Source organism: Camelus bactrianus, chromosome 21 (genome assembly GCF_048773025.1).
Source record: "Camelus bactrianus isolate YW-2024 breed Bactrian camel chromosome 21, ASM4877302v1, whole genome shotgun sequence".
NCBI classification, from domain to species: Eukaryota; Metazoa; Chordata; class Mammalia; order Artiodactyla; family Camelidae; genus Camelus; species Camelus bactrianus.
The window spans coordinates 12,428,752-12,441,811 of record NC_133559.1 but is presented as its reverse complement, the minus strand read 5'-3'; the positions used below and the strand labels follow the sequence as shown (position 1 = coordinate 12,441,811).

Below are 13,060 nucleotides of genomic sequence, written 5' to 3'. Positions count from 1 at the left end.
CTGTTCAGACAGGTGTGAGGTGATATCTCATTGTGGTTTTAATTTGCATCTCCCTGAAGATTAGTCACTTTGAGCACATTTCCATGTGCCTGTGTGTCTTCTTCTGAGACATGTCTACTCAGGTTCTTCGCCCATTTTCAAATTGGGTTATTTGGTTTTTTGCTATCAAGTTGTATGAGTTCTTTATTAACCCCTTATCACATATAGAGTTTGCAAATATTTTCTCCCATTTTATAGGCTGCCTTTCACTCTGTTGATTGCTTCTTATGCTATGCAAAAGCTGTTGCTTCTTCTCACAGATGTATAAATGAATAAAAGAACATGTAGTATAATCAACTTAGACTTTTTAAGAAGGATCCAATTTGGACCTAGAGATTATCATACTAAGTGAAGTAAGTCAGGCAGAGAAAGACAAATATATGATATCACTTCTATGTGGAATCTAAAAAAATAATACAAATGAATCTATATACAAACAGAAACAGACTCCCAGATATAGAAAACAAACTTATGGTTACCAAAGAGGAAAGGGAACAGGATAAAATAGGAATTTGGGATTAACAGATACACACTTCTATATATAAAATAGGTAAGCAACAAGGATTTACTGTATAACACAGGGAACTGTATTCAGTGTCTTATAATAACCTATAATGGAAAATATTATACATGTGAAACTGAATCACTTTGCTGTACACCTGAAACTAACACAGTATTGTAAGTCAACTATACCTCAACTGAAAAAAGAAAAAAAAAAAGAAAAAAGCATCCAATTAAAAATATTAAAATGATTGACCTGAAGTTGAGGTCAAAAATTATTTTGTTATATCTAGAGAACTGATTTAGGTATAGAAAGATACATGGATTCTTCTCTTCAGAAATGCATAAATATTGGGATTTCTAAGGGTAGTGTTAGGCTGCACTTTAAGAATGATCTAGTTCAGTAATTCTCAGTTTGGTCTGAAGATACCTGGGGGTACTTATGACCCTTTCAGAGGATCTCCAAAGTCAAAACTGTGTATATAATAATACTAAGAGGTTATGTGTCTTTTTCACTATGTTGACACTTACATTTATGGCACAAAGAAATGGGGGATAAAACTGTTTTCTTAGCACAATTTAAGGTAGCGGCAGCAAACTATATTTTTAATCATCATACATTCACAGTAAGAAAACAAAAACAAAATCTTGATGAAATAATTTTAAAAATAAATTTTATTAAAATTGAGACTCATTTTTTTTAATATTCTATGCAGTGAAATGGGAAGTATGCACTTCTGCTCCATACTGAAATACCATGGCTGTCTTCAGAGACAGGTCTTGCACAATTGAGTTCTGAGCTAAATCAGCCACTTATTTTCTTGGAATACTATTTTTAATTTAAAGAATGACTGAAACACTATGGTCATTCAGACTTGGGTTTTCCACAGACATTTTCTGAAAAGAGATCAAAGTGAATCTGTCACTTCAAGGAAAACATCTGACAGTACTTATTGCCAATGATGAAATTCAAGCTTTCAAATGAAAATTAGAATTTTAGAAAAACTTGTATTCATTATCATGAGCTTGACAGATTTTAGTAATTAAAGACTTTTCTGATGATATTGGTGGTGATAGTAAATGTGATTTTAAAAATATTGTATATAATGAAATGCTACCAACATTTGAAAAATCTGCATAACTATGAATCAATCTTTTCAACTAATCAACGCATGGGTAAAAGATGCATTTAAAGTGCAAGAAAGACCAATGGATTTTTTGTAATAGAGTAAGAAATGTTTGTTGATATGGTGTCAGATAATGCAACTCACGTTTAAGAAACTACCCCATGTCAGGTTTTCGTGTAGCATCAAAGAAAAATATCCACAATTATATGAGAAAGCTCTTAAAATGTTCTTCCCTTTTCTAACCACAGATCTGTATAAGGCCAAATTTCCTTCATAAACTTCAGATGAACTCTCCGTTGAGAAAAGGGATCATGTTAAATTTATCTTTTTTTCTGATGGCACCTTGCACAGTACTTTGCACATAAATATCAAATTAATGTGAAGGTGCTTCAGTACTGGAAAAAATTAGCTGTCTTGTCTGGCCTGATTAAAGCTTGGGAAAATGTGTAAAACACTTGCAGTCATGACTTTAAGGTCAACAAACAAAGGTTCTCCAAAGCCAGCAATACTAAGAGTATAATGGGGACAGTCTTTAGTAGGTTGGTATTGTTACTTGGGGATCAGTAAAGGAAAGAACTATTTAACATTGTAGGTAATAAATTTGGTTTCTTATTATCTCTAAGAAAAGTTAAAGGCAGAAAACATAAAGGAATTTGAAGATGATTTAAAGAAATATATATATTTAAAGGAGGCTTAAATTCCTACTCTGAGAAGGTTTTTGAAATTAGTAATTTAAAAAAAAATTTCTAGCGGGGGAGGTTAACTAGATTCTTTAATTTATTTATCTTTTTTAATGGAAGTACTGGGGATTGACCCCAGGACCTTGTGCTTACTAGGCAGGTACTCTACCACTGAGCTATACCCTCTTCTCTGAAATTAATAACTTATGTCTACCTATGTGCTCCTCCTCTATGGTCTTCTCCACTAACCCCTCAGAAGTAGCTACTATCCTGACCTTGGTGTTTCCATTTTCATGCCTTTCTAAAAAGGTTTATCATTTGTATGAGTGATGCCTAAACAATACATTCCTTTTTATAAAGGGCATCACACTATATGTATCTTCTGGGACTTGCTTTTTTCACTGAATGTTCTATTCCTGATATTCTTTTATGTTGCTGCATTGTAGTTATGATTCATTATTCTACTGCTGTATAGTATTCCATTCTGTAAAAATAACACAGCTTACCCATTTTTCTGTTGGTGGACAACAAAATTGACTCCAGAGTTTTTATTTTACAAATAGTGTTATTGCTATTATACTTGTCTTCTGGTAGCCATATACTAAAATTTCTTAGTATATATATCCAGACTTGGAATTCTGGGTTATTGGACACGCACATATTCAGTTTTACAAGATAATAGATGTGCTTGCGATCTAACATTTATTTCTAACATCCAGTGTATATGCATTAGGACCTCTGTGGGTTACAGAATCCTAAACTGCGCAGGCCATAAACCCAACCCAGTATAACAATTCTTCTTTCCTACCCCCTCCCCAACCTCCAGGCTAGACAGGCAGATGGAGACAGGTAAAAGCCTTCTCTCTTTTTCTCTCTCATTATTCCAGCTCTGTTCTTGCCTTCCTCATCTCTGATGATAGGAAATCTCCCTGAGGCTCCCAAGTCCTTGACCTAAGCCAGATCCCTTGGGGGAAAAATCTGGAGATTTTGCTGATGCCAGACATGCCACTCCTTCTTTAAGGTTCAGCTTAATTCTCATCTTTTTCAAGATGACTTTCATTATTATACTGACCCAATTCAATTCAAGGAAATAAAATTTACTGAAAGTTTAAATATACCTCATTAAACTAGACACCACTGAGTCAATGTGAGCGTTCAGAGAGATCACCAACTAGTGAATAGAAATAAGACAGTAAAAATTAAAATGCAGTGTGATGACAGAGGTCCACACAGACACATGGGTGAGGAGTACAGGGGTGACACTTAGCCAGCTGCACCTATTTCTTCCTTCTTTGATCTCTGTTATCTGTACATGAATTCCTTATTTAGCATGAGCTTACAGAATGCATTCATGAAAATGGTACCATGTAGAATGGTTATTACATAGTGTCTTTGGAGGTACATCCAGCATAGTTCACTGGCAACTGAGTTTTCACTTTTCAAATGCACCAAATGAGATACCTCTGGTCATTTCTTGCAACTCCCATTCATACAGTTGTTAACTGATCCTCTCATGCTGCAGTGATATTTATGGATTTTTACCAATTCCCAATTGCCTCCTGATCCGCCTTGAAAGTGTTAGGAACCACCATAAAGCTTGCATTTTAGAGGGTGATAGGAACCTTAATAAAGCTCAGATTTTAACATACAGCATGATTCTATTCCTTTGTTTCTTTGTGGCATATCTGGAACGATCATATACACATCTTCTGTAAATCATTGTGGGTCAAAACTATGCACAGAATAAATAGCACAAAGAAATATTATAGTGGATAACCTCATACCACGTGATTTAGGATAACATGGTAGAACACTTATTGGCTGAGGTCATAAAATGGTGTGCTAACTCACTGACCAAAGGCTACTGTAGAATCTGGCAGGCTAGCTCTCATTGGTTAGGGATGCACAACAGTATTCCAAGCACAGAAAAAGATATTATTATGATACCAAAATAGATTTATGTATGTTTTTAAAGAAAAATATGTCAGATCCGAATTAAATCATTGCTGTTCTGGCAATGTTACACTCAATCACATATTTCTGAGTCCAGTAGGATCCTGCAGGGAATTTTTTATACTCTGCTTTAATTGTTTAATGGGCAGGAGCATTACTGCCCCTTCATTCCAAATTGTAAACCCTCTACAGACAGAGATTCTGTATATGTAAACTTAACATAGCATCAACTTGGGCATGCAGCAGAGGCCAACAAAATACCAGCATGTAATTAATATTTGCTGAATGAGGCCAGGAGGGGAGAGTAAGTAGAAGAGGCAAAGGTCCACCCCAGAGTCTGACACCTCTTTTAGGCTGGGGTTTCCCAGTCTCAGCACTATTGACATTTTGGACCAGATAATCCTTTGTTGTGGGAGGCTGCTCTGTGCATTATAGAATGTTTAGTGTTTAGCAGCATCCTTGGCTTCTACTCACACTAGACACCAGTAGCACACACGTCCTGCTCACCCCAGTGTGACGACCAAAAATGTCTCCAGATACTGCCAAATATCCCCTGGGATGGGGAAGGATTGCCCTTGGTTGAGATTACTACGTTAACTCTATTTTTCAAACACCAGATTCTGGTCTGGACAACAGAAGGCAATTCCTGGTCTAGATAAAGTAGGATTATGCTGTCACATTATGAGAGAATACACAGTCATAGCTAACTTCCAATTATAACTGTACGAATTTATTTATACTCACCCATCTCTGTTACAAACAAAACATTGTGCATTTTGTAAAACTATTTTTGCAAAAGTATAAAGCAGAAAGAGGAAAAATAGACTTGGATTTATTGGGAATAGCTGAACAATATGGCAGGTTAATTGTTTATTCATATTTGGCAGGACCCTTTGTGGTCTCAGGGTTCAAGTGGCCAGACAAGTTCCTCATCTCCATGACCAGGTGACCAAGAAGAACCCTCAAATCCTGCATTTCTTTGAGGAGAACTCCCATCTGGTGATACAGATGGGGGTCTGGCACCTGCAGACAAGAGGAGAAGCCTTTATCCTTAGAAGAAGGGGTAGACAGTGGAGGCAGAGGTCCAGGGGGCTCTGTAGAAGTAGTTTCTGGAGCAGCTGGTTTCTGAGGAGCTGGCTTCATGGTGGGGGATGCAGCAGAGCTGGAAGGACCTGGATTGTGCGGTAGGAAACACATATAAGAGTGAAGTCTTACTCTAGCCCTACACTCATATTCCTGCTCTGTCTTTCTTATTCTCTGAAAGTGGCTGGCAGGGCCCAGGTTCAAATTTGAATCTGAAGATTGGTTACCTCTGCTTGAACAGCTTCATCAATGAGGCCTCATCATTAGAGGACTATGGATATTAGCCAGTTCCTCCTCTTTCAAGGCAGCATCAGATTCCTGCTGCATGCTGGGGTAATTGGTCCTAGGTCAATCTCTTATTGTGTATGATATTAGTGTAATTCCTTGTCCTTGTGTCAGCCTTCAGTGTTTTGAGGACACCTCTGCTGGTCCCTTGAGTCACCTCCTCTTCAGGATGAGCATCTCCCCTCCCTTCCATTATTTTCCTTATGACATGACTCAAGTCCCCTCACTTCCCTGAACACCTGCTCTGGGTATATTTCAAGTCAAGTGCAGCCCTCTTAATGGGGGTCCCAGAATTGAGCATAAATTCCAGACTACTTTACCCTCACTCAAGATACTATATTCCTACAAATGCCCAGAGTTCCTGCAGGGAGTATATGATCTACAGGGCAGCAGCTGTAGAGCTGGCTCAGGTCTTGCTTGGGTGGGGTATGCATCATGGTCCCAGTTTGTGCTTTCTTCCATCACCAGGGACTCTGGCTTATTGTTCCTGCCTCCTATGTATCCTTTCTTAACCTGCTTACACTGAGCCGTAGCTCATCGATCCAATCATCCTATCTCTCCCTCCCCACCTTTTTACACACACACCGAACAGACACATACATACTAACTCACCCTGAACCCTGATCTCAACCTTGGGGCTCTGCTTCCAAATTTGGTTGTCCTCAGTGGCTGCTTCACACCAGTAAGACCCTGAGTGGGCTTCTGAAGCTGTGGGGATCTGGAATTCCGAGGAGGGGCCCCTGCTGCGCACTGTCCTGCTGTCTTTGTAGAAGGAGAAGAGGAGGCGGGCGGCTGACCTCTGCAGGGGCAGCTCTGTCTGACAGCTCAGGGTCACTGGGCTTCCCTCTTGGGGCACTGCTGAGGGTGTAGCTCTGAGAACTGGGGCTGGAAACAGTTCTGGAGAAGAGAGAGGTGAGAAAGAGTAGCTCAGCCATCCTGTATTCAGGTGGACCTATGACAAAGAAAGAACCCCAGTCACACTTTGTTTCTCCTATTTCCATACAGGAGTTCTCTTAGAAAAATTCCATTTGAACCTTTCAGGTCCTCTCTCTTTTCAAGCAGACAGGACTAGAAAAGATCCAAAGATGGGCAAATCTGACAATAGTCCAGATGTCCAGCCAGTAAACATTGGGAAGTATAGATCTGTAGGATGAAGCAGTAGAAAACGTGCTGAATTTGGAGTGGAGCTGAATGATTTGAAAAGGCAATGCTGAGATACTGCCCCTCCTGAAGCCCACCTTGGACATTTACCAGCAGCCTGTCCCTTAGACCTTCAGTGATCTTGCCATCTCCAGGGAAAGACATTTTGTCTCTCCCCACCTGCCTCTAGCTCTTACCTTGAACTGTGATAGCCACAGGAGATGCTGTTTCTGGGCTCCCAGGACCAGGACTACTGAAGGTAGCACTGCAGTGGTAGTGCCCGCTGTCTGCCTTTTGTACCACCGCGATGGAGAATTCTTTCTTGGGTCCAGGGGAACCCAGGGCTGAGCCGTCCCGGTAGAAGGTAACCTGGGTCAGTGGCCAGTCTTGCCAGGCTTGGCAGCGTAGAACCAGTGGGTCTCCTTCAAATATGGGCCTGATTGGACTTTGAAGGATCAGCCAGTCTGTGGTCAAAAGCAAGAGCTGAGTGTGACCCACTGCCTTCTTGGGAGCTCCCCCAGAGCTGCCCACCACAGACCCCGCTAAACTTTCTCTGAGGGGCCAGGTAACTCTCACCCCTGGTTGGGAGTATGGAGCAACTTCTCTAAGGCCCAGGACAGGGGGCACCCTGGCTTCTGTGGGCTGAAAATGGGAAAGAAGATATCTCATTCCATAGCCAGTTTCCTGAGGGTACCTTCCTGTGGGCCGTGGGCTGAAAGGGGAGCTTTGGGAAATGGGAGAAAGAGCAGGCCTGCACTGGTCAGTCCTTCCCAGGACCTCACCATAGGATACAACCAGATGGAAGGGTTCACTGAAAGTGTAGCCCTTGACCTGGAAGTCAACTTCCCCTGGGCCCGGCAGGTCATCATCCATGTGGCAGCTGCTCTCCTGGGTGCTGACAGGTCCTTCACACTGGAGTGCCTCCAAACTGGCCACTGAAGGGGGGCATGGTCCGAGAAGAACCGGAAAATGACGCTGTGACTTAGAGAAGGAGGACAGGAAATTGCCCTCCACAAGGGCTCCTCCCTCTCCTTAGGGAATCATGCTTTTTAGAGCAGAATAGGAAGACACCAAAAATCTTTTTTCCAAGAGACCCATATGGGTCTCTCAGAAGGGTACTTTTGACTTGATTCTCTGGCTTCCAGGTGCTGTCAGTGAACCAACTGTGGATTGAGGAAGGGGCGTGGGGAAGAGAATGGTGAACTCACCAGCATGACATCCAGCTGCAGTTGCAGGAAACCAGAGACCAAAGACAGTGAGGACCCCAGAGCCGGCAGACACAGGACAGGAGGCAAAGGGAGGTGATCAGATTGTAACATTTGCTGTTTATCCTGTGCCAGACACTGCCAGGCACTTTCACACCTTATCTCATGACACAAATCTTCACAAGGTATGTGATTTCACCCCCATTTTACAAATCTTAAATAAACAGGCTTAGAAAAGTCAATTAATATGCCCCAAATTTAAAAAGCAAGTAGGGAGCAGAGGAATAAAATTAGGTATGTCTGAGTACAAAATCAGTGTTCTTCTCCCTTCACTGTGTAGACATGATGTACTTCAGTCCTCAGAACTTCCATGGGGACTTTCTTCCATACTTTCATTCTCCCAAAATTCACTTGGCTCTTCATCCTTGAATATGTTGTCTATCACATCGCTTTTAGTAACTTCTTCCTTGGTCATTCCTTTTTCAGCTATGTCTGCCTTGATGGCCTCTGTCCCTTTTGCCCTGGCAATGGTACTTCTCTCTACCCCGACCCTCTACTTCCAGTGTGTACTGGTAATTATGGGGCAGTTCTTTCTTTGCTTTGGGATTGAAACTAAGAGTTACAGATTTCTCACCACATCTCCTCAATCTATCGCTTACCTCCATTGTTGACTCAGGCAAGGTAAATTTCTCCCCTCTCCATGACTACTTCTTGTCCCTCTTAATGCCGCTCCCCTTCTTCTGGCCTCATGGCCATTCACATATACTCAGTGTTTCACTCTGTCCTTTCCTGTGCCACTTGCTTTTGTTCCCTTCCACTCCCAAAGGCCCAATACGCTTCTTTGATCTTGTAACTTCCTTTAGCAAGGCCCCTCTCTACTTCCGAATTTTCATTATATCATTACCAGGTGCTTTCTTTAGATCCTCTGTCAGCTCCCTTCATCACTGTGCTACCCCTTTTCAGTTCCTCCACTGTCACTCGACTGGACTCAGCCTCCTTTCCTTTTGTGAAATAAAATGTCGTTGGGCTACCAGGCACTTTCACTCAATCAACAATGTGGGAGGTATTATTATTCTCATTTTATGAATAAGAAAATTGAATTCAGAGATATGAAGTGACTTTTCCAAAGTGACAGAGAGCTAATAAATAACAAAAGAGGAGCTTGAAACCAGAGCATCTGATTCCATGTCTGGAGTTCTTGCCACAGGACCTTTGCTGTATCTTAATACAGTCACCCAGTCTTGTTTCTGTGAGTTCAGTAAAACAATTCAACAAAACTATTGTGCGGGCATAAGTGCAGGGGCTGAGAACTCAAAGATAAAGAAGATAAAGTGAAAAACAAAAACAAAAAGGCATTGTCCTTGCCTACAAATAGCTCTCAGTTCAGTGGATGGCACAGGCATATGAAGAGATTGTTTCAGCATGAGGAAGAAAGTAATAAGAAAGAATTATCACAGGCAGCCATCAGAGCAGAGAGGAGGGCTCAAGGATGATTTCCTGGTAAAGATGACACCTAAGCTGAGTCTTTAGGGGTGCTTAGAAGTTTGTAAGTGAGAGAGGAATAGAGGGCAATGGAGAGAGCTTATTTCAAGTAAAGGTAGCAGTATGAGCAAAGCTTCAGAGACAGGTAAGAGTCTGGTGTGTGAATGTGTAAATATAAGCAGGTTGGGATTTATTGGAGCATAAATTTCAAGACTCAAAGGGTAAAAGAATAGGCTGAAGAGGTTAAATAGGGGTCAAGTTATGAGGGGGTGGGGCTTGAGTGCCACGATAAGGAGCTTAGGCTGGCAGACTTAAATTTTATAAATCACTCTGGCTGCAGAGTGCAGAATTTATTTCAAGGACACAAGGCTGAGACATGGAGATTAATTAGGAAGTTATTAGACTAGCGCAAGTCAGAATTGATGAGGGCTTGTCCTGGGATACCATTACTTATGTTTCAGGGAAAAGACTAGCTCTAAGACCAATTTAGAAGGTAAACTTTGCCAAACTTGGTAAGTGATCATGTGTAGAGGTTGAAGGAGAGGGAAGAATCTAGGTTGTCTCTCCCAAGTTTTTGGCCTGGATGTCTGGGAGGATATCATTAACCAAGATCAGAAATAGTAAACGATGAAATTAGGAGAGGAAGGGGCCAAGAGGACAGATGAGTTCAGCTTTAGTCACCTTGTACTGAGATACCTGTGAAACATGCAAGTCTTGTGCAAAGCTTGATGTTTGATTGTGCATCTCAAAAGCATGATCAGGGTTGGAGATATGATTTAGAACTCTTTGTTATAGAGTTGCAGTGGTAAAAATTATAAAGACAAATAAACTCACTAAGAAGATTTTGAATATAAAGAAAAGTAGAGAAGCAAAGATGCAACTGTAGAAAACACCAGTTCTTAAGGGGAAGAGAAGAGAAGCTACCAAAGGGACCAAGAGAAATATGTGGAGTACAATGAGAAAATGGTACATGGAAGCCAGGGGAGTAGAGATGCTGAGGAAGATTAAGTGATCATTGTGCGCAATGCAGCAGAGTAGTCTAGCAGGATAAGAATTTGAAAGTGTGCAACACCACTGTAATGGTCATTGCACCCTGGTCAAAACTAATTGCAGTGGAAGCCAGACTGTGAGAGTGGAGGAGTGAGTGAAAAGTGAGGAAGTGGAGATAGTAAGTGAAGACTACTCTTTTAAGAGATCTATCTGAGAAAAGGAAGAAAAGAGTTGAGATTGTATTTAAAGAAGGCATTACAGTCAAGGAGACTTTCAGGATGGAAAAAGTTTGTAGATTTTTATATTCAGAATGAGTCATTCAGTCCTGTACACCAAACTCTCTTTATATCAGTCCTTCCTATCCCACCTGAACACTGCTTCTCTGGAGGGCTGAAGTTACTCCATGCTTCTTTCCTTTGGAACCGTTCCACAAAGTCAGGCATATCTCCATTTCCATACATTCAAACATTTTACTTACCCAGTAGCATCTGGGCTGCCCAGAGCATTGCAGGAGAGAAGCAGAAGGCCCCAGCCGTGAGGACGCAGCCGAGCTTCATGGTGACTGTGTTTAGGTCTCCAGCTTCTAACACACTGATTTTCTTTAGCATGAAACCTCTCAAATTAGAAAAGAGGAAGTAAATCTAACTGTCTGATCTCCCCACATCTGGACCCTATTTTCAACTTTGTGATCAGCTTTTATCATTCAGATTGGCCAGGTTGGTCCCAGCATCATCAGTACCCTCAGGGCTATGGATGAAGTGATAACCCTCTCAGTTGTTCAAGAATTCCCCTATAAAGCTCAGAGCCCTTCCAAAGCATGTAATTGTCTGATATCCCACTAGCCTTCACACTCTGGAAATGGTCAGTGCAACAATCATCCACTTCACTGGTGAAACAACTGGGGACAGGAGGCAGGAAACTGCTTGAAGGCTACAAAGAAAATCACCGTGAGAGCAATGATGAGAATTCAGGTGTCCTGCCCTGTCCCGTTCCAAGGTTTACAGGTTTCTAGTATGCTGGAGCCAGACAGAAGTGGAAAGAAAATTGGTAATGACACCAAATTAGGTATCAGATTAGTCCCCTGGTAGGCTCTTACCATCCAAAGCCCACCCAAGTTTTTACATAAATTTCTCTACACCCATGTCTCAACTCTCTGCCTCTGCTGCATGACTAAGGCTATTCAGTCTCAGTGGAAATCTGAGAAAAAGGCAGAGAGAGTCCCTTGGGAAAGGGCAGAGGGGGGGGAAAAAGAAAGTCGATTTCCAGAGGACCCAAAAGTAAGACCAGGGCTCAGGCTCATGGCCAAAGCTCAAGCCACTGATCCTGAAGAAATTAGAGACAGGAGGCATTCGATAGCTTGAGAAACCTGAGGAGACTCAGGAATAGGGGCGATATGGAAGCCACAACATCTCTCTTCAGCTCCAGGGGAACTTATGGGGACCACTGTCCCTGCCTCTAGATGGTGGCTGTTTGATTGAGGTCTCCTCAGTGGCAGAGCCCATGCCTCTTTTCACAGGGGCCACAATTCTCTCCCCTCCCCATTAGGACACCCACCAGGCCCTCAGTTGGTTACTTGGAGTTGAAATGAGCCATCAGAAATGGGGGAAGTCAGTCCTGCATGAAGGCAGAGGAGGGCCAACATGACCCTTCAACTGTGCAAAAAGCCACAGGTTAGAACAGACATATTAGCAGCAGAGACATGAGAGAGCGGATATTTCTCAATCTAAAAATAAGCATTTAAAATAAATTTTCCATTATCTGAGAGACAAATATTCTTGTGCAGGTGGCCCCAAGGAATCCAGTGGGAATAGGGGGTTAATATGGGTGGAGCAGAGGCAGTGAGGCAGTAAGCCTTGCAGGTGATATGATGTGAAAGAACCAGCAGCCTCAGAAGAGGAAGAAAAGTTGAGGCCAGCCCTAAAGAAAATTAAGAAAGTGAAATGTGTTTAGAAGGACCTCCCTCTGTCCCTAACACTCTCTAAAATATAGAATCTCAGTGTTAGACAGAACTTTAAGGGGCTTCTAAACTAACACCTCAAATCTTTCCCTTTTCATGCCACCCCTTCCCCTTTACTGCCCTTGCTGTCCTATTGCACCTGGATGGAGACCCGCATCTGTACATACCATCTGCGTCAACTCTCACAGGATCCCATTCTCAATATAGAAAGCAAAAAGGCTTCTGAAGATATGAAGTGAAGCTATCATATTCTTTACACTTAAATTTCATCTAAGCTTCTGGGAACTCTTACTCACTTGAAACCTGATCCATGAACTACTTAGAACAGGTGTAATTCACTGGGAAAAGAGCAACACTAGGCCTGCTATGTGCTTGTGGAGACTGACCTCCGTTCCTTGAATTAGTTGCACCATCCAGATCACCCCAGAGCTCTCACAGGGAGATGGAGTAAGTCCTCACCCTCATCCCATCCCAATACCAGTTAGGCCTTTGATATCTTCCCAAGCTGCTCCTGGCTTATCACAAGTGGGCTGACACTTTTCTTTATTTTTGAGTGGATAAAAAAATATTCATAAAAGATGTGAAGGTATAAAGAATGATGGTGCAATGCAGACTTTT

General features: G+C 41.9%; 1 protein-coding gene across 2 annotated transcripts; it reads right to left on the bottom strand.

Moving 5' to 3' along the window:
• Positions 1-5,008: 5,008 nt before the first annotated feature.
• FCRLA (Fc receptor like A) lies at positions 5,009-11,100 on the bottom strand. Of its 2 annotated transcripts, XM_010953756.3 has the most exons (6): positions 10,964-11,098; positions 8,017-8,031; positions 7,591-7,743; positions 7,006-7,272; positions 6,281-6,565; positions 5,009-5,472 (listed from the first exon to the last, which is right to left on the bottom strand). In XM_010953756.3, the coding sequence occupies exons 1-6, from the start codon at positions 11,091-11,093 to the stop codon at positions 5,171-5,173; spliced, it is 1,152 nt and encodes a 383-aa protein (XP_010952058.2). In that variant the 5' UTR covers positions 11,094-11,098; the 3' UTR covers positions 5,009-5,170. The 2 variants fall into 2 exon arrangements, with proteins under 2 accessions (XP_010952058.2, XP_074205817.1); XM_074349716.1 differs by lacking the exon at positions 8,017-8,031 and having other exon boundaries at positions 10,964-11,100.
• Between the last annotated feature and the right edge of the window lie 1,960 nt (positions 11,101-13,060).